Source organism: Ornithodoros turicata, chromosome 8, assembly GCF_037126465.1.
Source record: "Ornithodoros turicata isolate Travis chromosome 8, ASM3712646v1, whole genome shotgun sequence".
NCBI lineage: Eukaryota > Metazoa > Arthropoda > Arachnida > Ixodida > Argasidae > Ornithodoros > Ornithodoros turicata.
Genome location: NC_088208.1, coordinates 5,030,886 through 5,058,791, shown reverse-complemented (window position 1 = coordinate 5,058,791; position 27,906 = coordinate 5,030,886). Strand labels below are relative to the sequence as shown.

The 27,906-nt window shown below is 45.3% G+C and overlaps 3 protein-coding genes across 4 annotated transcripts in view; 2 read left to right on the top strand and 1 right to left on the bottom strand.

Annotated features, from left to right (window-relative positions):
• The window catches only part of LOC135365860 (uncharacterized), a 77,884-nt gene that overhangs the window by 44,823 nt on the left and 5,155 nt on the right, over nt 1-27,906 (bottom strand). The window lies entirely within an intron of this gene.
• LOC135366414 (uncharacterized) lies at nt 694-10,673 on the top strand. Of its 2 annotated transcripts, none has more exons than XM_064599098.1 (13): nt 694-766; nt 3,268-3,465; nt 3,520-3,702; nt 3,815-3,913; nt 4,024-4,122; nt 6,159-6,248; nt 6,368-6,454; nt 6,574-6,660; nt 6,977-7,057; nt 7,160-7,186; nt 7,269-7,477; nt 7,969-8,128; nt 9,015-10,673. In XM_064599098.1, exons 1-13 carry the CDS (start codon nt 754-756, stop codon nt 9,134-9,136), a joined length of 1,455 nt encoding a protein of 484 aa, XP_064455168.1. In that variant the 5' UTR covers nt 694-753; the 3' UTR covers nt 9,137-10,673. The 2 variants fall into 2 exon arrangements, with proteins under 2 accessions (XP_064455168.1, XP_064455167.1); XM_064599097.1 differs by having other exon boundaries at nt 6,935-7,057.
• On the top strand, nt 19,582-20,578 carry LOC135366310 (uncharacterized). The gene is made up of 2 exons (XM_064598985.1): nt 19,582-19,621; nt 19,665-20,578. The coding sequence occupies exons 1-2, from the start codon at nt 19,582-19,584 to the stop codon at nt 20,576-20,578; spliced, it is 954 nt and encodes a 317-aa protein (XP_064455055.1).

Here is a 27,906-nt window from a genome sequence, read left to right as displayed (position 1 = left end):
CAGAAAACACAAGGGGTCCCAGGGACGTCCTCAACAGATCCCGACGTCCTCGGTCCTTAAGTGATGGCCAGAGGGCATCCCCGGGATATCATTTTGGGATTGTCCTCCCGCAATCAGTTTTGGCTGTCCCAAGGCGCCCCTGACGAGACAGTTCTAGGACTGCAAGGTTGCCGGATCCCCCCCCCCCCCCAAGTAGTTGAGATAAAGTCATAACTACAGTAACCAACCCGGTGTTTCGGACACTCTGAAACTCGGGTGATATGGGGGTGAGAGCGAATAGTTCTCTCTTTTTTTTTTCTTTCTGTCATCGCCTTTTCTTATTCTTTTCTTTTTCTTTTCGGGCAATTTGAAGAGCGACGTCACACTGTCGGAAGATAAATAGATTTGCGGTTCTAGCGCATGATCACAAAACTAAAATATGAAAGAAAAACTAAGACATGAAAGAAAATGTACGTGAGCCCCGTGTGCAGTGTCTACAGGTTTCGGTTTCAATTTTCCCCAGATCTGCCCAAACAATTATTCATAATGTAATCGTGCGTTTTCGTTTCACATGACTTTCGAACTTTTTATTTCATTTTTTTCTCACACTATATACCTTTGTGCTGAATCACGACACAAATTTCATTAACATGCTACAATTCAATTCAAGGAGCGATTACCACGCTTGTGGCGCTCCAGTCGGTCCATCCGCCAGCGGTTCCCGCCATCCGTTCGCGCTTTTCTGCCGAATGTGTTTCTTTTTGTTCGTCTGCAATGGAAAGTTCACGTAAGTGAATCCTGCTTAACGTGGCCTGCCGCTGTTTTGCTGAATTTAGTCGCAATGCCAAAATATTCTCGTGCTACATTGTACAGAAAAGCGAGGCAGAATGCCGAGGTAGATTTAAGCCTAAATGCGCCTACCGAAGCAGACATTGGCGTAGATGTCTTGCCCGTTTCGAACCTAAGCACGGTTAGCCGCTTGAATGAAACCACGGAGTTTGAAGATGAGCATAATAATCAACCAGCTGCAGAGCTGGAAGAACAATACGGAACTTGCTTTTCACGAGAAACCGACACATCAATGTGTGATGCTCGCACAAGTGACTCAGACGAGGATGGTATTTCTGCCGGAGCAAACGAACACAATATTGCCTCCCCCTCTGGAACAGCTGTCAGTGAATGCGAAAGAATGCAGGAAGAAGTAAAAAAATGGGCGTTAAGTGGAGTGCATCACAAATACGTAACATGGATGTTAAAAATCTTGCAGTCGCACCCGTGCTTGGTTGATCTCCCGGGTTGCGCACGAACTTTGTTGAGTACTCCCCGTGTGTCCTTTGCGATCAGAGTAATGGGCAGTGGAAAGTATTGCCATTTTGGTCTAGAAAATGGGCTGCAGTACGCACTTGCTGGCTTTGATCCGCTACCCGCCACCATTAGCATTAACATAAATGTAGATGGGCTCCCGCTTTCTAAGAGCACAAACAGTCAGTTCTGGCCCGTACTTTGCAGGGTGATGAACTGCGGTAACGCAGTTCAGCCTTTCCCGATTGGCGTGTATCATGGCAACTCAAAGGCATTATCTGCGAATACTTTCTTGGAGCCATTTGTCACCGAGTTTCTTTCACTGCATGAAAATGGGATGCAGATTCAGGGCAAGCAGGTGCATGTTTGCATATCTGCATTCGTATGCGATGCTCCTGCGAAATCTTATATCCTAGCTATAAAAGGACACTCGGGGTATTATAGCTGCACCAAATGCTTCACCGAGGGCGATTACAGCACTGACAGGGTGAGCTTTCCAGAAATCGATGCACCCCTCAGAACAGACGAGGACTTCCGTAATCGTACACAAGAAGAGCACCACATAGGAACCTCCATTTTAGAGGAACTCCCGATCGATTTAGTTACTCAAGTCCCCTTGGATTACATGCATGTTGTTTGCCTTGGAGTCCAAAAGAGGCTACTTCACATGTGGTTTGCTGGTCAGAAAAAGTGCAGACTCTCCCCTAGTTTACGAGAGGGTGCCTCGTTGAAGCACGCTGAGCTGGCACCTTTTGTCCCCGCAGATTTTAGTCGTAAGCCCAGAGGTATGTCGGATCTGAGTAGGTGGAAGGCGACAGAGCTTCGTATGTTCATGCTTTATACTGGGCCCCTCGTCTTAAATGCTACCCTCCCAACTGCATTGTATGAACATTTTATGGAACTCCATGTTGCCATTTCCATTCTGACAAGGCACAACCCTCCTCTGGAGCATGTAGACTATGCAGATAGGCTACTACGTCACTTTGTTCAGAAGTACGCCAAGCTATATGGTGGCGACCGCATCTCGCATAATATACATGCGTTAATCCATCTGGCAAGTGACGTTCGTGTTCATGGCCCCCTAGATCTCTGGAGTGCCTTCGTATTTGAGAATTTCATGCAGACACTCAAGAGGTATGTGCGGAAACCAGATAGGCCACTGGAACAACTTCATAACCGTATTGTTGAGCAGAGGTCTGTTCCACTGCCCCAGCTTGACAAACCAAACAGTGTTGTGCTATCCCGTGAAATGCCAAGGCGATCAGTTCCAGTAGGCTGTGTTCCTCCGCTGTACAACAAAGTCACAGTGTCAGGACGCCTCAGCCTGCAAAACAATGCGAAGGACTGCACCTGTTTATTGCATGATGGGAGTGTCATTGTAATGAGTGGCGCTGCCTACAGCAGTTCAACGAATGAGACATGTATTATTGGGAGGAAATTTCAAAACGTCGATGACCTGTATTCTTTCCCTTGTGAGTCATCCATGCTAGACATTTTTGCTGTTAGCCAGCTGTCAGCGCAACGTATCTGGCCACTATCGGCAGTGAGAATGAAATGTGTAAGGCTCCCACTCAGGTCTAATAGATATGCTGTTTTACCTTTGCCACACACTGAGCGGTAGTGACATTCGTATATTTTTTAAATGAAGCTTTCTTGCTGCATACAGCACTTAGATTTAGTTCTGCATTTATCTTTGACAGCATCTCTATTATATCATAGCCTTGGTGTATGTCTGACCTCGTTCATTAGCCTACTGTGTTTCGTCTCCAACAGAAGTTAGACAGTGAAACATGTCTTTAGCAAGGAAAGAAGCTTTCAGACTGACTTCATCCAAAAGCTTGTTTTCTTATTAAGCTTTGTTTCATTCTTTATATTCTTGGCTGTTTGTCACCCTCTACAACTGGAATGGGACTTTTTGTATGTGTATTATCTATTCACTTCGTTCACACTAATATATGTTGCACAAGTATTATAATATATTGACAGGCGAGGCAGTGCTGCCTTTTGCAATTGTGAAATTTCTGGATGAAAGTGTGGCTGTGGTGGCATGCTCCTGGATAGATGAAGATGGATGTCGATGGCCCCCTTCAAAAGATAGGAAAAACATTGGAGCACTGGTCCGGAAACAAAAAGAACCAGAACCCACATGGAAGCAACTTTCCTGCAAAGTGCTGGAGAGATATGGTATATTGCATTCTTATCTTTGGCCTTTCAATCCTAAGTATGTTTTCTATGCAGCAACATATGATGCAGCTCGGGCAAATTTGTCTCTGGCTGAAGAGACATCCGATCTCAATGCTGAGATTCAGTATGGTCGTGGCAAACGCAAGAAAAGAAGCGCCATATACTCTGATAGCGAGGAATCTCAGCCACCTACCCCTCCTCCACCTTCTCGTACTACACACAAAACCACGGGGCAGGGTACGCATTTACAATATGGCTTCAGGACCAAGGATAAGATATTTCTTGTTCACTTCACTGGTGTAGATTTCTTAGCCATGGAAGCTGTCACGAATCTTCTTTTCATTTTCAGTTGCAAAAAGCAACACCAAGGGCAAGGCTCCGCCATTTTCATCTAGATCAAGCCAGCAAGAGAGCACACCGCACTATACTTCACAGTCACTTATTGACGGTAAGCGTAGTCGTTCGTTCGAGTTCGTTCAAAGTGCATGTGCATTTCTTTCATAAAACGTCTAAATTATCAAACAACACTCTGTCACTATTTTTATATCATTCACGTAGATATGGTGGAGGAGAATGCTAACATCTTGCCTCTTCCTGAAATGCAAAGTCAGCCTCGACCATCCCCTTTTAGTGACCCTCAAGGAGCAAGCTTCCATGGTGAATATTTTGTCTATTCTGGTGTGCGTAATTGTTTGTATAGAAGCTAAGTACCACAGAGTTTCGTGCTTACAAGTGAAGCCTTTTCTGTACAGTTAAATTCCACGAAATGAACAAGACTTAGAACAACACAATTGGATTTGGAGTAGGGCCATTCCATGCCAAATGATCCACAGGTATAATAACTACGAAAGCAACAAAACATTGTCCATTTTTAACGATGTGGGACATTATGGGACGCTGAGCCCCTCAAAAATGCAGTACTCTGCGAAAACCTGGGTCATTTTGAGCAGACATTACAGCCCAAGCAAGGCACGGGTTGTGTTAGAAAGAGTCTTATTTGATTGGGGAGAGTTCATTTTGCCATATTTAAACAATGTTCACCTTAGCAATTGACATTTGTGGCAGGCTCGGCGCTTGTGACATGTACGAAAATTGCAAAGTTTGTGCATGTTTACGAATTTTTTGCAATATGAAATTGTGGATTTTCGAACAAATACCCCGTGTGTTGTGCTTTAAACACACAAACAAAAGCCATCCACACGGACTCACTGTAAGCCACAGTACAAAATCAGGAAGTTGTGAAAATTCGACAAAATGCACATTTTTTACCAAAAAAAATTTGGTGTGAGGAGGTCGGGATAGAAGCGTGATCAAGGTGTCATTCGATGCATCCTCTTCCTAGCAAGACGTAGCAAAAAAATCTCAGAGGTACGTTTTGTTAAATTCAAATGGGGGCTCATGTCGTTCATGTTCATGCCGTACATGTCGTTACTCATGCCAACGATTTGACTGACAGATGCCACCACAGCCAAAAGCATACATATGGTACTCTTATGTGTACCTTATATGTCTTACCTTGTCTCTCATTTACCAGTGCCGCGAGGTGGCTGGAAGTTTCGTTGGTGTGCCTGATGGTCAGATTGATGAGTGCTTACTGCACAACCGTCCGGTTATGAAGGAGAGAAACACTTCTTTGCAATCGTTATTTGTTGTTCAATAATGTGATTGTTTAATGTTTACTTTCCATCTTGTGTTTTGTGACCTATCCTGTATCCACTTCTTGTCGCTATGATGCGCCGCAGCGCCCATACATGTTCGCGTAGTTACCCTGAACTAAAAAAAATGAGTTTAACAAAATGTACCTCCGATATTTTTTTGCTACGTCTTGCCAAAGCACAATGCAGTACACACTCTGGTGCTTTCAACTCTTTATTGACATTGTGTCAATAAACAGTTGAAAGCTTCACTGCGTGTACTTGGACGCTTATTGCAACTTGGATTTATGTCTACGTCTTGCTAGAAAGACAGTGCATCGATGACACCTTGTTCATCCTCGTATCCCAACATCCTCACACTGAATTTTTCGGTCAAAAATGTGCATTTCGTCGAATTTGCACAACACCCTGGTTTTTTACCGTGGTTTACAGGGCACCTGTGGGACTGATTTTGTTTGCGTGTTTAAAGTACAACACAGGGGCATTTGTCAACAAATTTAGAAAAAGAAATTGCAGAATTTCATATTGCAAGAAAAATTTACACTTTCACAGATTGAATTTCATGCTTGCCACAAGCGTCAACCCCGTCTAGTGCGATGGTGAAAATTGCTTACGTATGGTAAAACCAACTCTCCCCTATCAAGACACTTTTCAAAATATCCTGTGCCTGACGTGGTTTGTAATGTCTGCTCAGAATGACATAAGTTTGCGCCACGCACTGATTCCTTCAGGGGCTTTCTGAGTCACAGGGAACCACCAAACAATTCACACAAAATTCTGGTGGTGGTGGTTGGGGGGTCGTACGTCACCTCTGGATCATTTAGCATGGAATGGCCTAGCAGTGACTGTGGCACTGCTGCTAAGTGCGTGCTAGAAATGTGCCTTGTCTCTTGGTACCGTCGTTGCTGCAGCTTCCAAAGTTATACAAGCTGTTTGTACTCACTCATATAGTTGTGTATTCATATTCCTAAGCCACTTCAGAATAGTACAGAAACAGCAGGGGCAGTTCACATGTCACGATATTGTATTTTCATATAGGACTGCACAGGGCACCACGTCGGCTACCTTCCGACTTTCATGGAACTCGAATTCCCGAACGCAGCTACCTTAGCCAGAGGTGCACTAACGGTGAGCACGTTTTTCAGGCGCATTCACGCAGTAGCGAGACTATTCTTTTTGAAGTAATTTGCAACGTTTTCCAGATGTATGGCATATTTCACACAATTAGAAATTTCGCTAACTTCCAGGTGATGAGTACTCGTTCTCGCAGAGCAGCCTCCAAGAGTGTGAACGACAACCGTATGAACATAACAGCCAGGCCCCGGCAACTTATGGTCCGCACTTTTTTTCTGACTAGATAGATGTTGCTCATTCATCCCATGTAATAGTTGAACATGTTAACGTCTATGATTACGCATCTGTTTCTATAGCATGTGATTTGCATTTCTGCTAGGTGACAAGAGGACTTTCAGCAGAAGACCTGCGCAGCAGCAACTAATCGATCATTTTCATAATGACAATGATTTGGGATGCACACCATGTACGTTCACGGGCCTCACTTGTCATATAAGTATGCTAGTAGACCCTTTGCCTTTTGCATGAAGTACTCCTTTTTCTGCTAGCTGAAATAGCATTGTTCTGATTTATTTAATGTTTTGTCACGAAGTGCATTTTGGAGTACGTGCATAGGGTTTATGCCTGCTAGGAATTCATTCAGTAAAAATGATTTAAGGTATCATGCCTTCTGTGCTGCATGATCTATGTTACCCTTGCGCCAGGAAAATCAAATCAAACCATGCCTTACATACGTGCAGCCATTTTGAGAGAAGTTTTGCTCAGGATTGCATCTTCCACAGCTAGAGAGTCACAAAGGTCTCTGTCAGAGATAGCAGGAGATTCACGTTCAAGACAAAGATCCTACGGCAACAGCAGTGATGGTGAGCTTGATTTAAAAAAAGTTGCTCTTATTGTGTAGCGCTCTTGTGTAGTTTGGGCTAACGGATTTACTGTTTTCTTTGTGTGACAATGCATGTGTGCAGCTTCTACAGCAAGTCAGCCCAAAGCAGGTTAGTACTGTGTGCCCGTACTTGTATCAGTATGCCAATTTTTGGCAGTGTTGCTAAGTTTCGTGCAATATCTTCCTTCCAGAATTTGAGAAGAAGGTCATCAGATCCTTGAACATGATAACGCTTCGTCTTCAGCAGCACTCGGAACAACTAGACGTCATAACTTCACATTTGCAAAAGCCTCGGGATCTAAGTACAGATGATGTCCTCACAGAGCCCTTTACTGATGTGGAGAGTCTGCTTGCCTTTGACAGAGGACTTCATGCATCGTCTGGAAAGAGAGAGAAACTGGTGCGCAAGCTAGACTGATAGGCATGCTTAGATGGAGACTGATAGGCTTAGCTGGAGAGCAGGTACCCTGCAAGTACAGAATTAGTCACACACATGCGATGCACATACTGTGTGATATTTGAGGTAGTCTAATATGTAATACTAAATCAATCATTAACACTTCACCTTAACATGGTAGCTGCTGTGAATGTGAAATACATGCTTTTAAGCTAGAAAGATTTTGTCGTCTTTCAACTACTCTCTTCAGAAAGGACCCATGGTTAGTGCTGAGTGCAAGGATTTAGACTGAATTATCTGTTTTCTAGCAAATAAGTGATTTATTTCAATATCAATTTATTTATTAGTTATTGTTGTTCCCACCAAAAGAGAATTAGTATAATTCTATATAAATAATCTGCTATGTGATGCATGCGGGATGGTGGACCTAATTGCTAAATATATTAGTCGGTGCAACTTGATCTATTAATTAGGGCAATGTTGTTTCTTTACAGCTCCAGTACATAATAACCCTTGGAGGCAACAACAATGGGGATAAAGCGAGACGTTTTTTGTGCCAACTCATGACTGATGCCGTTGCACTCCAGTTCAGCTGGAAAGGGGCACACGGAAAAAACCGATTCAAAAGCCTGGAATGTGCAAGCATTATCTGCCGTAAGTGTGATTTTTTGTACTTATCTTATGTAATTAAAAATGAAGTAATTGCCCCATGTTACCTAGCTCATTCTATCACCGTTTTTATTTTATTTTTTATTCAGAGTCTCAAACAGCACAGTCACCTGCAACTATGGGAACTGTCATAGTAGAAATTATGGCCATAACACATTAATACATGGTGCACTATTGCACCAAGCTACCCTTACTGCCGCCCTCGGTGGGTAGTGAGTAACGTGTACTCCTCCTGATCCCACCATCTCTGGTTCAAACCCGGTAGAGGACAGTGGCAACTAGGTGGAACGATACAAGTTGCACAGACATGTGATCTTCCGCGAGGGACGTTAAATGTGGTGTGCTGCGTGTAGAGATTTTGGCGCACGTTAAAGAACCCTGTGTTTGCAAAAAATTAATCCACCGACCCGACCACTGTGGCGTCACTCATGTTTGCAGTTGTCTCGTGACATAAGGCCCAAGTTATTATTACTACTACGTACTGAGGGTGAGGTGTGTCGGGACTTGCATGCCAATGAAAAGATGTATGGCACAGACCATTCTGTAGTAGATGCGATTAGAAATGTGTCCGTGATTGACAGTGTCGCAGTGTGTATTGTAGTGTTGTAGTGTCATTTGCAGGTGCAAAGGCTATCTGCACGTCGGTTCTAGGCCTCTTCATGGATGGCCTGCCACGCGTGTTCAGCTGTGCAACACACACAGCTGGAATAGATGAACCGCGGGCAAATGAGGATAAATTATGTGAAGAACTTGAGTGATACTGAGCATTTTGGAGGCTCTCAGTTGCATTTCATTTCATGTCTTGGCCTCATTTTTCATTGCACTACTGGTAGAGATATTTTGTGACACCATATATATTTTTTTTTTTCAGGTGCTATCACAATGACTCCCAATTCTGGGACAATTGCAGAAACAGAAAAGGCAATTATGACCTGGCTTCGCCATGCAGGAGATAGAATGAAGAAGAGGAACGCACAAGAGGAGGATCTGTGATACGTAGACTTTGAAGTTCATGATGTGAGTGCCTGCTCATGTGCAAGATGTGGTGCAAGATGTGCTATCTGTGATATGTGGACGATAAGATTTTTGCATGAGCTAGCCTGCTCATTTGTGATATGTGGACTTCATATTCTTATTTTTATTGTACCAATCTTTTTTAAATTGTTGCCTCTCTCCTTACCGTGTATTATCTGGCGTCGTGGTCTAAAATAAGGTGACCAACAAAAGGGGTGCAGCCAAATGTGCACATACTACAATATGATTAAGACTGGAAAATCCAGAGCGCCAGATAATGTACGGTAACATGGTATATAACTTTGGGTGTTATACACCTATGAGTTGGGGGGTGGCACTAGGAAGTGTTTGTTGTGACCAAGTCTATGTGTTACTGACCTCAGGACTCCATTTGGTATTTTTATTTGGCATTTTTATATATCGAGTTTCTTGTGTGAGCAGTCTGCTCGTTTGTGGTACGTGGACTTCCATTTCATAGTTTTATTGTCAAGGGCATTTTGTTCTTTTTATATTGTCAGCATGGTTTGTACAGGGTGTGTCCAGAAGAATGTAACCCGCATTTAGGCACTTAGCTTGTTGTCTACCTAACTAGCAAACTTCTGGTGGCGCACGATGGCGCATTTATGCGTGCGAAATTTGCAGAAGAATTGTGGAAGCCATACTTAGCTTCAAAAATAAATGGAGCAACGAAAACGTCGGCCTCTGTGCATCACAATAGGGCAACATGGCGGATGCAGGAGAGTTGTGTTCAGGTACCGCTAGGGGAGCTATCGGTGCAGAATTCGAAACGTTGTCCCACATGGATGCTCATCGGTAGTGCCCCTAGTGGTGCCTGCACATAACTCTCCTGAGACCGCCATGCACTAACATGTACTGTCATGACCACCCTATTCTAATGTATGGAGGCTTATGTTTTCATGCTCTATTTGTTTTTTTATGCTGAGTATGGCTTCCAGGATTTTTTTGTAGCTTTCGCACACATACATACGCCGTCGTACGCCAGCGGTAGTTCCTCGGGTAAGTAGACAACGAGTTACATGTAAAAACGCAGGTTACATTTTTCTGCACACACTCTCTGTCATTTTACCTAAATAGTGCATATAGAAGTTGCAATTTTCAGGTGCATATGCAAATCAAAGGCCACCAGTGGGTCATGTCGTCGTAATACTATGCAGATTGACATATGTTTTAGCATTGTTTACTTTAACACTCCTTTTCGGCATCGCAGCTAATGGGGGAGAATACGGTATTACCAGGTTTTGAGTACCTTTTTTTGTACTGGGACAGCCAGAGTATTCATTGCTGTATTTCTATTCTTTTTCTTGAAGATGATAGTACCTGAATATAAAGCAGTCGAAATACTTGCTCTAAGTCAAAGGGTGTGTTCAGGTGTTCTTTTGTATTTCAAACTTTTGTTCCAGTTTTTCGCCTTCAGCATACCGTACTAGTCAAAATATGTTTCCTCTGTAGAAGCTGTCGAAGTGTGTGATATACAAAATGTAATAAAGTATTTTCTCATAAAGTGGTATTCAAATTTGCAGTGGGGGGATTATCAGCAGTAGGTGAAGGGTGCAGAACTGCTGAGGGAAAGTCATCCTTACATAGTCCTCCAAGTGTCACTCACGACACGGGGGGGACTTTCTGGTGACGTCCTCTGGAGTCTCAAGTTGACACTTTGGTAACACTGGGGGGATCAGTTGCTGACATCCCGAGGACATCAGCATCATCCTGCACTGACGTCCCGAGAACAGCCGCAGGACGTCCATGTGTTTTCTGGGCGGTCATAGTGTGCACAGTGGGCTCTGCGGATCCGAAATGTGGACTACTGTTAATCCAATTCTCCTGTTTATGCAGCTGTTTCACGCTTCATGCCAGTGGCATCATCCAGTAAACGGCACATGTATGCAGACATCATTCTGGAATTCTACCTGCTCTTCTAACCTGTTTGTCAACAACGCACAAGAAAATCCACGTGCGCTTCTGGATATCATCGATGCGCCAATCACCGCTGGTTTTGGACTTCACCGTTGCACGACAGCACTGCTCCCCGATGAACTCTTCATAAGGCTCTACGGTCATAGTGTGCACAGTGGGCTCTGCGGATCCGAAATGTGGACTACTGTTAATCCAATTCTCCTGTTTATGCAGCTGTTTCACGCATCATGCCAGTGGCATCATCCAGTAAACGGCACATGTATGCAGACATCATTCTGGAATTCTACCTGCTCTTCTAACCTGTTTGTCAACAACGCACAAGAAAATCCACGTGCGCTTCTGGATATCATCGATGCACCAATCACCGCTGGTTTTGGACTTCACCGTTGCACGACAGCACTGCTCCCCGATGAACTCTTCATAAGGCTCTACGGTCATAGTGTGCACAGTGGGCTCTGCGGATCCGAAATGTGGACTACTGTTAATCCAATTCTCCTGTTTATGCAGCTGTTTCACGCATCATGCCAGTGGCATCATCCAGTAAACGGCACATGTATGCAGACATCATTCTGGAATTCTACCTGCTCTTCTAACCTGTTTGTCAACAACGCACAAGAAAATCCACGTGCGCTTCTGGATATCATCGATGCGCCAATCACCGCTGGTTTTGGACTTCACCGTTGCACGACAGCACTGCTCCCCGATGAACTCTTCATAAGGCTCTACGGTCATAGTGTGCACAGTGGGCTCTGCGGATCCGAAATGTGGACTACTGTTAATCCAATTCTCCTGTTTATGCAGCTGTTTCACGCATCATGCCAGTGGCATCATCCAGTAAACGGCACATGTATGCAGACATCATTCTGGAATTCTACCTGCTCTTCTAACCTGTTTGTCAACAACGCACAAGAAAATCCACGTGCGCTTCTGGATATCATCGATGCGCCAATCACCGCTGGTTTTGGACTTCACCGTTGCACGACAGCACTGCTCCCCGATGAACTCTTCATAAGGCTCTACGGTCATAGTGTGCACAGTGGGCTCTGCGGATCCGAAATGTGGACTACTGTTAATCCAATTCTCCTGTTTATGCAGCTGTTTCACGCATCATGCCAGTGGCATCATCCAGTAAACGGCACATGTATGCAGACATCATTCTGGAATTCTACCTGCTCTTCTAACCTGTTTGTCAACAACGCACAAGAAAATCCACGTGCGCTTCTGGATATCATCGATGCGCCAATCACCGCTGGTTTTGGACTTCACCGTTGCACGACAGCACTGCTCCCCGATGAACTCTTCATAAGGCTCTACGGTCATAGTGTGCACAGTGGGCTCTGCGGATCCGAAATGTGGACTACTGTTAATCCAATTCTCCTGTTTATGCAGCTGTTTCACGCTTCATGCCAGTGGCATCATCCAGTAAACGGCACATGTATGCAGACATCATTCTGGAATTCTACCTGCTCTTCTAACCTGTTTGTCAACAACGCACAAGAAAATCCACGTGCGCTTCTGGATATCATCGATGCGCCAATCACCGCTGGTTTTGGACTTCACCGTTGCACGACAGCACTGCTCCCCGATGAACTCTTCATAAGGCTCTACGGTCATAGTGTGCACAGTGGGCTCTGCGGATCCGAAATGTGGACTACTGTTAATCCAATTCTCCTGTTTATGCAGCTGTTTCACGCTTCATGCCAGTGGCATCATCCAGTAAACGGCACATGTATGCAGACATCATTCTGGAATTCTACCTGCTCTTCTAACCTGTTTGTCAACAACGCACAAGAAAATCCACGTGCGCTTCTGGATATCATCGATGCGCCAATCACCGCTGGTTTTGGACTTCACCGTTGCACGACAGCACTGCTCCCCGATGAACTCTTCATAAGGCTCTACGGTCATAGTGTGCACAGTGGGCTCTGCGGATCCGAAATGTGGACTACTGTTAATCCAATTCTCCTGTTTATGCAGCTGTTTCACGCTTCATGCCAGTGGCATCATCCAGTAAACGGCACATGTATGCAGACATCATTCTGGAATTCTACCTGCTCTTCTAACCTGTTTGTCAACAACGCACAAGAAAATCCACGTGCGCTTCTGGATATCATCGATGCGCCAATCACCGCTGGTTTTGGACTTCACCGTTGCACGACAGCACTGCTCCCCGATGAACTCTTCATAAGGCTCTACGGTCATAGTGTGCACAGTGGGCTCTGCGGATCCGAAATGTGGACTACTGTTAATCCAATTCTCCTGTTTATGCAGCTGTTTCACGCTTCATGCCAGTGGCATCATCCAGTAAACGGCACATGTATGCAGACATCATTCTGGAATTCTACCTGCTCTTCTAACCTGTTTGTCAACAACGCACAAGAAAATCCACGTGCGCTTCTGGATATCATCGATGCGCCAATCACCGCTGGTTTTGGACTTCACCGTTGCACGACAGCACTGCTCCCCGATGAACTCTTCATAAGGCTCTACGGTCATAGTGTGCACAGTGGGCTCTGCGGATCCGAAATGTGGACTACTGTTAATCCAATTCTCCTGTTTATGCAGCTGTTTCACGCATCATGCCAGTGGCATCATCCAGTAAACGGCACATGTATGCAGACATCATTCTGGAATTCTACCTGCTCTTCTAACCTGTTTGTCAACAACGCACAAGAAAATCCACGTGCGCTTCTGGATATCATCGATGCGCCAATCACCGCTGGTTTTGGACTTCACCGTTGCACGACAGCACTGCTCCCCGATGAACTCTTCATAAGGCTCTACGGTCATAGTGTGCACAGTGGGCTCTGCGGATCCGAAATGTGGACTACTGTTAATCCAATTCTCCTGTTTATGCAGCTGTTTCACGCATCATGCCAGTGGCATCATCCAGTAAACGGCACATGTATGCAGACATCATTCTGGAATTCTACCTGCTCTTCTAACCTGTTTGTCAACAACGCACAAGAAAATCCACGTGCGCTTCTGGATATCATCGATGCGCCAATCACCGCTGGTTTTGGACTTCACCGTTGCACGACAGCACTGCTCCCCGATGAACTCTTCATAAGGCTCTACGGTCATAGTGTGCACAGTGGGCTCTGCGGATCCGAAATGTGGACTACTGTTAATCCAATTCTCCTGTTTATGCAGCTGTTTCACGCTTCATGCCAGTGGCATCATCCAGTAAACGGCACATGTATGCAGACATCATTCTGGAATTCTACCTGCTCTTCTAACCTGTTTGTCAACAACGCACAAGAAAATCCACGTGCGCTTCTGGATATCATCGATGCGCCAATCACCGCTGGTTTTGGACTTCACCGTTGCACGACAGCACTGCTCCCCGATGAACTCTTCATAAGGCTCTACGGTCATAGTGTGCACAGTGGGCTCTGCGGATCCGAAATGTGGACTACTGTTAATCCAATTCTCCTGTTTATGCAGCTGTTTCACGCTTCATGCCAGTGGCATCATCCAGTAAACGGCACATGTATGCAGACATCATTCTGGAATTCTACCTGCTCTTCTAACCTGTTTGTCAACAACGCACAAGAAAATCCACGTGCGCTTCTGGATATCATCGATGCGCCAATCACCGCTGGTTTTGGACTTCACCGTTGCACGACAGCACTGCTCCCCGATGAACTCTTCATAAGGCTCTACGGTCATAGTGTGCACAGTGGGCTCTGCGGATCCGAAATGTGGACTACTGTTAATCCAATTCTCCTGTTTATGCAGCTGTTTCACGCTTCATGCCAGTGGCATCATCCAGTAAACGGCACATGTATGCAGACATCATTCTGGAATTCTACCTGCTCTTCTAACCTGTTTGTCAACAACGCACAAGAAAATCCACGTGCGCTTCTGGATATCATCGATGCGCCAATCACCGCTGGTTTTGGACTTCACCGTTGCACGACAGCACTGCTCCCCGATGAACTCTTCATAAGGCTCTACGGTCATAGTGTGCACAGTGGGCTCTGCGGATCCGAAATGTGGACTACTGTTAATCCAATTCTCCTGTTTATGCAGCTGTTTCACGCTTCATGCCAGTGGCATCATCCAGTAAACGGCACATGTATGCAGACATCATTCTGGAATTCTACCTGCTCTTCTAACCTGTTTGTCAACAACGCACAAGAAAATCCACGTGCGCTTCTGGATATCATCGATGCGCCAATCACCGCTGGTTTTGGACTTCACCGTTGCACGACAGCACTGCTCCCCGATGAACTCTTCATAAGGCTCTACGGTCATAGTGTGCACAGTGGGCTCTGCGGATCCGAAATGTGGACTACTGTTAATCCAATTCTCCTGTTTATGCAGCTGTTTCACGCTTCATGCCAGTGGCATCATCCAGTAAACGGCACATGTATGCAGACATCATTCTGGAATTCTACCTGCTCTTCTAACCTGTTTGTCAACAACGCACAAGAAAATCCACGTGCGCTTCTGGATATCATCGATGCGCCAATCACCGCTGGTTTTGGACTTCACCGTTGCACGACAGCACTGCTCCCCGATGAACTCTTCATAAGGCTCTACGGTCATAGTGTGCACAGTGGGCTCTGCGGATCCGAAATGTGGACTACTGTTAATCCAATTCTCCTGTTTATGCAGCTGTTTCACGCTTCATGCCAGTGGCATCATCCAGTAAACGGCACATGTATGCAGACATCATTCTGGAATTCTACCTGCTCTTCTAACCTGTTTGTCAACAACGCACAAGAAAATCCACGTGCGCTTCTGGATATCATCGATGCGCCAATCACCGCTGGTTTTGGACTTCACCGTTGCACGACAGCACTGCTCCCCGATGAACTCTTCATAAGGCTCTACGGTCATAGTGTGCACAGTGGGCTCTGCGGATCCGAAATGTGGACTACTGTTAATCCAATTCTCCTGTTTATGCAGCTGTTTCACGCTTCATGCCAGTGGCATCATCCAGTAAACGGCACATGTATGCAGACATCATTCTGGAATTCTACCTGCTCTTCTAACCTGTTTGTCAACAACGCACAAGAAAATCCACGTGCGCTTCTGGATATCATCGATGCGCCAATCACCGCTGGTTTTGGACTTCACCGTTGCACGACAGCACTGCTCCCCGATGAACTCTTCATAAGGCTCTACGGTCATAGTGTGCACAGTGGGCTCTGCGGATCCGAAATGTGGACTACTGTTAATCCAATTCTCCTGTTTATGCAGCTGTTTCACGCATCATGCCAGTGGCATCATCCAGTAAACGGCACATGTATGCAGACATCATTCTGGAATTCTACCTGCTCTTCTAACCTGTTTGTCAACAACGCACAAGAAAATCCACGTGCGCTTCTGGATATCATCGATGCGCCAATCACCGCTGGTTTTGGACTTCACCGTTGCACGACAGCACTGCTCCCCGATGAACTCTTCATAAGGCTCTACGGTCATAGTGTGCACAGTGGGCTCTGCGGATCCGAAATGTGGACTACTGTTAATCCAATTCTCCTGTTTATGCAGCTGTTTCACGCATCATGCCAGTGGCATCATCCAGTAAACGGCACATGTATGCAGACATCATTCTGGAATTCTACCTGCTCTTCTAACCTGTTTGTCAACAACGCACAAGAAAATCCACGTGCGCTTCTGGATATCATCGATGCGCCAATCACCGCTGGTTTTGGACTTCACCGTTGCACGACAGCACTGCTCCCCGATGAACTCTTCATAAGGCTCTACGGTCATAGTGTGCACAGTGGGCTCTGCGGATCCGAAATGTGGACTACTGTTAATCCAATTCTCCTGTTTATGCAGCTGTTTCACGCATCATGCCAGTGGCATCATCCAGTAAACGGCACATGTATGCAGACATCATTCTGGAATTCTACCTGCTCTTCTAACCTGTTTGTCAACAACGCACAAGAAAATCCACGTGCGCTTCTGGATATCATCGATGCGCCAATCACCGCTGGTTTTGGACTTCACCGTTGCACGACAGCACTGCTCCCCGATGAACTCTTCATAAGGCTCTACGGTCATAGTGTGCACAGTGGGCTCTGCGGATCCGAAATGTGGACTACTGTTAATCCAATTCTCCTGTTTATGCAGCTGTTTCACGCTTCATGCCAGTGGCATCATCCAGTAAACGGCACATGTATGCAGACATCATTCTGGAATTCTACCTGCTCTTCTAACCTGTTTGTCAACAACGCACAAGAAAATCCACGTGCGCTTCTGGATATCATCGATGCGCTAATCACCGCTGGTTTTGGACTTCACCGTTGCACGACAGCACTGCTCCCCGATGAACTCTTCATAAGGCTCTACGGTCATAGTGTGCACAGTGGGCTCTGCGGATCCGAAATGTGGACTACTGTTAATCCAATTCTCCTGTTTATGCAGCTGTTTCACGCTTCATGCCAGTGGCATCATCCAGTAAACGGCACATGTATGCAGACATCATTCTGGAATTCTACCTGCTCTTCTAACCTGTTTGTCAACAACGCACAAGAAAATCCACGTGCGCTTCTGGATATCATCGATGCGCCAATCACCGCTGGTTTTGGACTTCACCGTTGCACGACAGCACTGCTCCCCGATGAACTCTTCATAAGGCTCTACGGTCATAGTGTGCACAGTGGGCTCTGCGGATCCGAAATGTGGACTACTGTTAATCCAATTCTCCTGTTTATGCAGCTGTTTCACGCTTCATGCCAGTGGCATCATCCAGTAAACGGCACATGTATGCAGACATCATTCTGGAATTCTACCTGCTCTTCTAACCTGTTTGTCAACAACGCACAAGAAAATCCACGTGCGCTTCTGGATATCATCGATGCGCCAATCACCGCTGGTTTTGGACTTCACCGTTGCACGACAGCACTGCTCCCCGATGAACTCTTCATAAGGCTCTACGGTCATAGTGTGCACAGTGGGCTCTGCGGATCCGAAATGTGGACTACTGTTAATCCAATTCTCCTGTTTATGCAGCTGTTTCACGCTTCATGCCAGTGGCATCATCCAGTAAACGGCACATGTATGCAGACATCATTCTGGAATTCTACCTGCTCTTCTAACCTGTTTGTCAACAACGCACAAGAAAATCCACGTGCGCTTCTGGATATCATCGATGCGCCAATCACCGCTGGTTTTGGACTTCACCGTTGCACGACAGCACTGCTCCCCGATGAACTCTTCATAAGGCTCTACGGTCATAGTGTGCACAGTGGGCTCTGCGGATCCGAAATGTGGACTACTGTTAATCCAATTCTCCTGTTTATGCAGCTGTTTCACGCTTCATGCCAGTGGCATCATCCAGTAAACGGCACATGTATGCAGACATCATTCTGGAATTCTACCTGCTCTTCTAACCTGTTTGTCAACAACGCACAAGAAAATCCACGTGCGCTTCTGGATATCATCGATGCGCCAATCACCGCTGGTTTTGGACTTCACCGTTGCACGACAGCACTGCTCCCCGATGAACTCTTCATAAGGCTCTACGGTCATAGTGTGCACAGTGGGCTCTGCGGATCCGAAATGTGGACTACTGTTAATCCAATTCTCCTGTTTATGCAGCTGTTTCACGCATCATGCCAGTGGCATCATCCAGTAAACGGCACATGTATGCAGACATCATTCTGGAATTCTACCTGCTCTTCTAACCTGTTTGTCAACAACGCACAAGAAAATCCACGTGCGCTTCTGGATATCATCGATGCGCCAATCACCGCTGGTTTTGGACTTCACCGTTGCACGACAGCACTGCTCCCCGATGAACTCTTCATAAGGCTCTACGGTCATAGTGTGCACAGTGGGCTCTGCGGATCCGAAATGTGGACTACTGTTAATCCAATTCTCCTGTTTATGCAGCTGTTTCACGCTTCATGCCAGTGGCATCATCCAGTAAACGGCACATGTATGCAGACATCATTCTGGAATTCTACCTGCTCTTCTAACCTGTTTGTCAACAACGCACAAGAAAATCCACGTGCGCTTCTGGATATCATCGATGCGCCAATCACCGCTGGTTTTGGACTTCACCGTTGCACGACAGCACTGCTCCCCGATGAACTCTTCATAAGGCTCTACGGTCATAGTGTGCACAGTGGGCTCTGCGGATCCGAAATGTGGACTACTGTTAATCCAATTCTCCTGTTTATGCAGCTGTTTCACGCATCATGCCAGTGGCATCATCCAGTAAACGGCACATGTATGCAGACATCATTCTGGAATTCTACCTGCTCTTCTAACCTGTTTGTCAACAACGCACAAGAAAATCCACGTGCGCTTCTGGATATCATCGATGCGCCAATCACCGCTGGTTTTGGACTTCACCGTTGCACGACAGCACTGCTCCCCGATGAACTCTTCATAAGGCTCTACGGTCATAGTGTGCACAGTGGGCTCTGCGGATCCGAAATGTGGACTACTGTTAATCCAATTCTCCTGTTTATGCAGGTGAGAAATGATATTTCATTATCCAAACATAAAACTAGCAACAGATGGCTTCTGGATCTGCAGTGCCCACTTTGTTTCCGCACAGTAGTGTGTTATCTTCTGTATACTAAGTATCTTTGCCAACTAGCTTTGAATGACTATGGTGCCTTTAAACGTCTACTTCTGTCCGGCGACGTCGAGCAAAATCCGGGACCCCCAAAGTCGGACACGCAAGCAAAGCAGCTTGATACAATTTTACAGGTGCTACAAGAACTTAACTCTCGTTCTGCAGTCCTTGAGACACGTTCAGCGTCACTTGAAAAAGGACAGACAGACCTTCTTGTGGCTGTTAAATCAGTACAAGATACACAAAACGATATTATAGAAAAGATTTCTAATATCAGCACACGACTCGAAATTGTCGAATCGAAAGCTTCTGAAGTCGACACCCTAAAGTCAGAAATAAAAAGACTCAGAGCCGAAAATGAATTAATTCGCGCAAGCTTAACTGATCAGGAGGACAGATCAAGGCGAAACAATTTAATCTTTCATGGCATCACAGACGTCGACGGTGAGAGATGGGAGGAATCCGAGAAGAAAGTTCTAGGCGCCATTGATGACATGTTCGGGTTAAAGATAGGAAGCGACACTATAGAACGTGCACATAGAATAGGCTCCTATAGAAATAGCGGGAATCGCCCTATAATTGTGAAGTTCACATCTTTTAAGACACGTGATCTTATACTCCAAACGAAACCTAAATCTAGCGTAAATGCTGTGTCAGTTGCTCCCGATTTCTCACTGTCTACGCGTATTGCTCGGAAGAAATTAATTGAATACGGGAAGGCTTTGGATACACCATTCAAAGTTCGCTATAATAAGCTTTATGTTAAGGACAAGTGTTTCGTTTACGATCCACCTACTGATAGTGTTAGGGAATTTCAAACAAGACATACAGGTGGATTTGGAGCCTCAAACACTCCTGCAGCGCAGAATGATTGTCCCGATAATAATGCTCAATCATGTCCTGTCTTTGACAATCCCTCTCACGATCAACCATAGCAATCGCGCTTAATTAAGCAGAACTCATCGCATTTACAAATTTCTATTCTCTACACTAATATTCGGAGCATTACTAGACATCGAGATGAATTATGCTCGATTATGGACTCGTGTGATGCAGACTTCGTCATTCTAACCGAAACCTGGCTATCATCCAAAATATGCAACAAGGAATTATTTCACTGCAACAAGTCATATAACATTTATCGCAACGACCGAGGTCAAAGAACCGGAGGCGGTGTCCTTATTGCGGTATCTAATCATATTAGCTCTCAGCTGATTGATATTAGCTCACCTTTAGAAATGATCTGGGTGAGTGCGGATTGTAAACACAGGAGAATGATAATTGGTGTATGTTACAGGCCGCCTTCATATGGAAATACCTTCTTATCTCAGTTACATGATGCACTTAATCTGGTTGTGGCACGATTTCCCCATTTGCCTATATTTCTTATGGGTGACTTTAACTACCCTTCCATCAATTGGCAAGCCCATGACACACACGTTATGTCAACATCCCATGAATGTGCTACCTTCATAGAAATGTGTAACACCTTTAACCTTTCACAGTTAGTTACAAGTCCTACTAGAGTAACCCAATCATCTTCCAACATACTAGACTTGCTGTTAACCTCAACACCCGATCTTGTTGATAGGCTTTCCAACTTCGACGGGCTTAGTGATCACTCTATACTTCATTATTACATTAATACGTCAGTAGGTCGTGGTAAGGACAAAAAGATAATTAGGGACTATAAAAATGCTAACTTTACTGCTATAAATGATGAACTTTATGAATACCTTAATTTTTATTTAGCTGACTTTCCACTCCGTTCGGTTGAAAGTAACTGGCACCTGTTCAAGAGCAAGGTGATGCAGCTCATCGATAAATATATCCCACAAATAACCATTTCCACTCATTCTCAAACGCCTTGGTTCAACAAAACGCTAAGAAGGCTTCTAAATAGGAAGAAACGGCTATTTCGTCGCTCAAAGCTATCTCCTAGCCCGTCGAGTTTGGACGCCTATTATAACGCCCTGAAAGCATACAGGCTAGAGCTTCATGATGCCAAGAATAACTATTTTAAGAACACTTTACCCGAAATGCTAAAACGGAACCCTAAGCAGTTTTGGAACTTTGTAAATCGAAAGAATAACACAGAAATCACATTACGTACTCCAGACGGTGTTGTAATACCCCCATCACAGTGTGCTAATGCATTGAACGATGCATTTGTTAGCGCTTTTTCCCCTGTTACTTCCGACAACCTTTCCGAATTGAGTGTTCACAATTACATTACTATGGATCCTATACTTATTGATACCTATGTCATTATTAAGATAATTGATACTCTGAAACTATCTGCTAGTTCTGGGCATGATGATATTAATACTAAGTTTTTGAAAAACACTGCCACATGTTCGGCATTATTTCTAACTCACATTTTTATGCAGTCGCTAGAGTCTGGTTGCATTCCTCATGATTGGTCTATCGCGAAGGTGGTTCCCTTCTTTAAATCTGGTGATAGACACTGCGCAAGTAACTATCGCCCCATTTCTTTAACTAGCATTCCCTGTAAAATAATGGAACATATAATTTACTCTCACTTAGTCCAGCACCTTGAATTTAACTCGTTTTTTCACCATAATCAACATGGATTTAGGAAAAATTTCTCTTGCGAAACCCAACTCGTCTCTTTCCTAGATGACCTTCATCAGGCCCTTGATCGCGGGTCCTGCACAGACTGCATATTCATTGATCTATCTAAAGCATTTGACAAAGTCGCGCACAGGCATTTACTTCTAAAATTAACAAGACTTAATGTTGACAAAAATGTTATAGCCTGGATTCACTCTTTCTTATCTGATCGCTTGCAGTATGTCGTTACTAACAATGGGAATTCAAACATAGCTTCTGTCTTATCTGGTGTACCGCAAGGCTCCGTTCTCGGCCCCTTACTTTTTCTTATCTATATCAACGACCTTCCTAACCTCTTCTCCTCTTCTGTTCGTCTCTACGCCGACGATTGTGTTATCTATCGAAAAGTAACTACCGCTTCTGACTCTGACTTATTACAAAAAGACCTCGATACGCTACTAACATGGTGCTCCACGTGGCACATGGAACTAAACCTCGGAAAGTGTAAGCACATGAGAATATGCCGCAACAACGAACCTTGTCATACATACATGATTAATAACACTGCATTGGAACGTGTTTCTACATATAAATATCTTGGCATTTTCATATCTTCTAACCTATCCTGGAAACCACACATCGAGTATATAACCAAAAACGCCACACGCACTCTAGGGTACATCCGCCGTAATTACAGCCTTGGTCCACTAAATCTAAAACTCATGTTATACCGAACCTTCGTGCTTCCGAAGCTCGAATATGCTGCTTCTGTGTGGGACCCGGGACAGGCGACATTCATTGCTCAAGTGGAAAGTGTACAAAACCGCGCAGCACGGTTCATTCTCGGTAATTATGCCAGGACAGCCAGTGTTACCTCCATGAAAGCTAGTCTTAACCTATCTCATCTCTCAGTTCGACGCAATGTTACTCGTCTTTGTCTATTTCACAAAATTTTTTATCATAACGATATCCTCCGACACTCTTTAATTTCTTGTCCGTCACATATCTCTTCACGGCTGGACAATGCACAGAAGGTTGGCATTCCCTTTTGCACTACTAACGTATACTTTCAGTCATTTCTGCCCAAAACCTCACTCGAGTGGAACCGCCTTCCCAGCTCTATTTCATCCATTACTGCCCCTTCATTATTTAAGAATGCTCTTTGTGATCATCTGAACGCCACATAGTGATTTTTTTTTCCTTTTTTTGTCTAATTTTTCATTGTTTTGTGTCTTCTGTATGCATCCTCTTATATTTGAACTTATTGTTACATACGCCCCTCCCCTCTGTAATGCTCAAAGCCCTGAGGGTATCATAAATAAATAAATAAATAAATATGTGCCATATATACGCCACCAGATTCAGGGCTGAGCGACGCCCGCGGCTCGACTTCTCGAGTCGGTCTTACATGATCTGACAGCAAGTTCACTGGACGTACTCTAGCGTCTTATTTATTTTCAGCCTCAAAAGTAGCGCTAGCGGAGGCGGTTCCACTACTCAAAATTGTAGCGGAAATTACTTTCCCGCTAGAAATAACAAATGTAGCGGAGTTACACCTCCGCTATTGAAAAAAGTAGCAATTACAGTAGTGCCGCTACAAGTAGCGCCGCTACGAACAACACTGGCCCCAGGAGATCTATAGCGCATTCTTCTTCATTGCGCACACCACCAGCCTCCCCGAATCGCACTCTCCCCCAAGAACACACTGTTATCCCAGGGCTATCCTAAGGTTGTCTGATGGCGACAGGTATGGCATCCCTAGGATGTCAAAATCTGATTCTCAGAATGTCATAATACTGCCACTTTGGCATATGGACGTCCCCGAGGCTGTCCCACGCCCATCCCCAGGGACCAATTTAGGACAGTTTAAGTACACATGGAGGACAATGCTTTCCTTCAATTCCCTGCGTTGATTTGCTTTATTTTGCCATTTCTGGCACGCACATCCGCCAAGTGCTTCAAATTGCAATGACACCAAAGTTATGGCAGCATTTTTATTGTTCCAGTGAGAAACAGAATCTTGTCAAGGACACAAGTCTGAGTGGGACAAGCTTAAGCTTGCCCACTCCGAAAGGTACTAGTGTGGGGAAAAATTTATTCATGGGTGACCTAGGCTCACTTCCAAATGTTCATATACAGGCGAGAGGAGGTGACGGGTGACAGATATCTACAATGCTATGTGGTATGAACAGTGGTATGTACAATGATGCTCACAATAACGTTCACGGCCGGAAGTCGCGGAAGAAAACAAGGCCTCCCCAAGTGTCAAGGTAGGACAGACCTCCCCATCGTGCACCGAAGCGCTCTTCAGCACTCGAAGTCAACTCCTCCTGGAGCACTGCCACAAGAAGACATCTGGCGCGCTGCACAAGCGGCAGAATGGGGACATTGCGAAGATTTCGCGTGACAGCGCGGCACCTTGCCGTCCACAGCACCGTGGCTCCGCAGGAGGTCAGAAGCATGCGGATACGGCCATCCGCCGAACGAAGGCCGGTCTGAGCGGCACGGTACTAGTATTCTCTTCCGAAGCCAAAACAGATACCATTTCTTGCTTATAAGGCGACCCTCCGTAAATACGAGAGTCCTGCTCGCCTGCTACGCAATACGAAAGGTGAGCTCCCCATGTTTCTTTCGATTACGCAAAGAAAAAATACTCAAAGCGATAAATTGATTGAAGTATTAGCTCTGCTTCATTCCAAAGTCTATGTTTCTTACTCCCTTTGGTTTGAGGCATTCAGGTAGGACCTTTGAAAGTCAAAAGCAGTGCGACAGAATCGCGCGTTTCTGTTCTTTCCACGGGAAATCCTTCATGTATCATAGACAATCATTCCTTTTGGCGGAAGGGAATTTTACGCTGGGCCACCCTTTATTTAAGAAAAATGTCAGTCAGGTCCCAGGATCGGCCCAAAAACAAAACAAATGTGTTTAGGGAGTCTGAGCAGGTAAGCTAAACAAAATAATATTTCTCGTCCCCCTAGCTACCCACAGGGACGGGCACAGGACGTACCTGAATGACTCTTCACGGACAGTCCACGAGTGTTATCCTCAGGACGTTCTGGGGATACACCTCGAAGGACGAGGACACGGCGACACTGTGGGGACATCCTGAGGACCATGTGTGTTCTTGGGGTCGTGATCTCTTAATCAGCTGGGCTCTCGCCCACCCCCTCTCTATCGGAATTGCATGATCCCTGGCTAAACACCAAGGCCCCACCCTCAAAGCTCTTTTGACCTTTTTCGACACCATAGGACTCCTATCCTGTATCCTGAAGGGGCTCATTATTTCATTCCCCACATCAGCCAACGAAGTCAGCACCAGCAATGAGGTAGAGTACTGCACCTGGCAATGAAACTACCCATTCATAATCTCAAAATGAAATTCTTGTAGTTCGGTTCACAAATTGTGAAGCCTGCTTTCACCTGAGAGGCGCCTTTATGAGTGAGAACGCCCAGTTTAGTTATATATTCTAGAGATTATACGCTCCATCAAAAATGAATGTGGTGTGCAACATGATGCGCATTAAAAGGTATACAAAATGGTGACTGTATGAACCTAATACACAAGACCTCGACTAATACCTGCACAAGTAACCTCACGCGATTTTAGATAAAATGGCATTTGTCGCTGACCGGTAAGACAGCGGGCCAAATTGGCCCATACGCCTGGTTGAAGGGAACTGGTGACATTGGCGCTTACGCGAGGCGAAGCCAAGTCGAGCCAAGTCAGTACTCCGAAACTTGCTTATCCAGTAGTCTAAAGCAACCTTACCTGAGTGCTTTGCAATCATTCCCAGTACTAAAGCCTGTAATGTGGATTGTCAAGCAGTGCCGAGGTGGAACCATTAGTTAGCTTGGGGTGTCTCGTCATCATAAATCTTTGAATTCGACGGAGAAGAATTTCGAAATGGCTGTGCGTCTTCGTTCAAACAGTAGGCATGGGAGCGAAAAAATGGTAAGAAGGAAACTATGTCCTTAAGAGTTCTTGTGGAACAAACGGCCTTTTAGACTCCTTGGTAGACAGACTTCGCTACCATAAGCGTACTGGAGTAGCCGGCCCAATATGGAGTTCAGCAGACATCTCCATATATTTTCTTTTTTGACGCGCATTTTTCGTGAACAGGACAAAGGCGTAATATTTTGCTCTAGCGGTGTCGTCTAACGAGTGTGTTCACGTGCTCACAGGCTTCATCGCCTCATGGCTCATGATCTAACCAAGCCCGAGACACTCGTGGACTTCAGCACGTGGTGTATCACACGCCCTTTTCTTTAACGTCAGAAGGGCGTAATCTCTCAGTCCAGTAACGATCGAAGATCGTTGCCTTACGAGTGGGTTGACGCACTGGTTAGAATGTTAAACATCTTCGTTTGAAGATCTGTAGAAACAGAATTTCTACAGCAACGGACATGGATTGCTCTACGACTGTGTACAAAAGGACACTGTCGACTGTCCCTTTCATGGTATCCACACTAGGGCTGTGAGATATTCTCGAGAAGATGCCGATCAGGACGAGAAAGAAGGCGAAGAAGTGACAACGACAAGTCATAGACAAACCATAGACAAGCCATGCGAGCTATCCAAACAGCATTTGCTCCAACTCCATTGGTCGAAAAGACTGCAGCATCGTTGGCAGCTGTAGTTCGTCGCGTCGCCATGTCACGTCGAGACTGGGAGGTACCCGGGTTCGAATCCCGGTGCCGGCTGTGCTGTCTGGGGTTTTTCCTGGGTTTTCCTCAGACGCTTTCAGACATATGTCGGCACAGTTCCCTTAGAAGTCGGCCCAGGACGCACATTTTCCCAGGGCGTCAGTCGTGACGTTACCCACCTACGTGAGGCCGACAACGGCAAGCCCTTTCACCACCCACCACCACCACCTGTAGTTCGTTCAGGGTGGTGACATCACAACACGTAAGGGCTCGTAACGAGCACGATAGCCCCAACGAAGAAGCTAAGCGAGGAGCAGAGATTGCGCCACAACAGAGGTTCCATAAGGTTTTCGTTTCGTTATTCCCAACGACTCGCTGACGTTGAAGCTGACAAAGGAAGATGGCGGAAGGGTTCTACGCTTGGGCGATCACACAAGCGGCTGACTGTGCCCCATGGACGTGATGGCGTCAGGATGCCTCTCAACATACATCTATTTTGTAAAGTTTTTTATGTAACGCTGTCTGCATCGTTTGTGAGGACTTGCGACCTTCAGGCCGTCTTGATAGCTACGGCTGTAGTGGTGAACAACAAAGGCAAAATGGATGCTCATGGTAGTTTTCAAATTCTTCTCTTTATTGGTACATTGCGGACATAGTGTTGATGTTGTAATGAACGTGAAGAACAAAGCACTCTGTACATGTCCTGAGGTAGATTGTCTCGAATAGTGCCATAACATTATTTTGTCTCGCGGTGCTAACACAGAATTAAAACAGTTCACCAACGTTCCGTTCAAGTTCACTAGAAAAACGTTTTATTGCACTGGAAATTTATTTTCAATCTACAGTTTATGATGCCTGACAGTAAGGCTGCGCATTGTGCTTGCATGCTTGAAGGAAATATTTACATACAGGTAATCAAATAAGTGTATACGTTGAGGAGAGAGGGCAGCATCCTCCTCTTTCTTCTTTTGATACTTCTGATACGCCGAAGAACACACACGGTCCTCAAGATGTCCCCAGAGTGTCATCGTGTCATCGTCCTTCG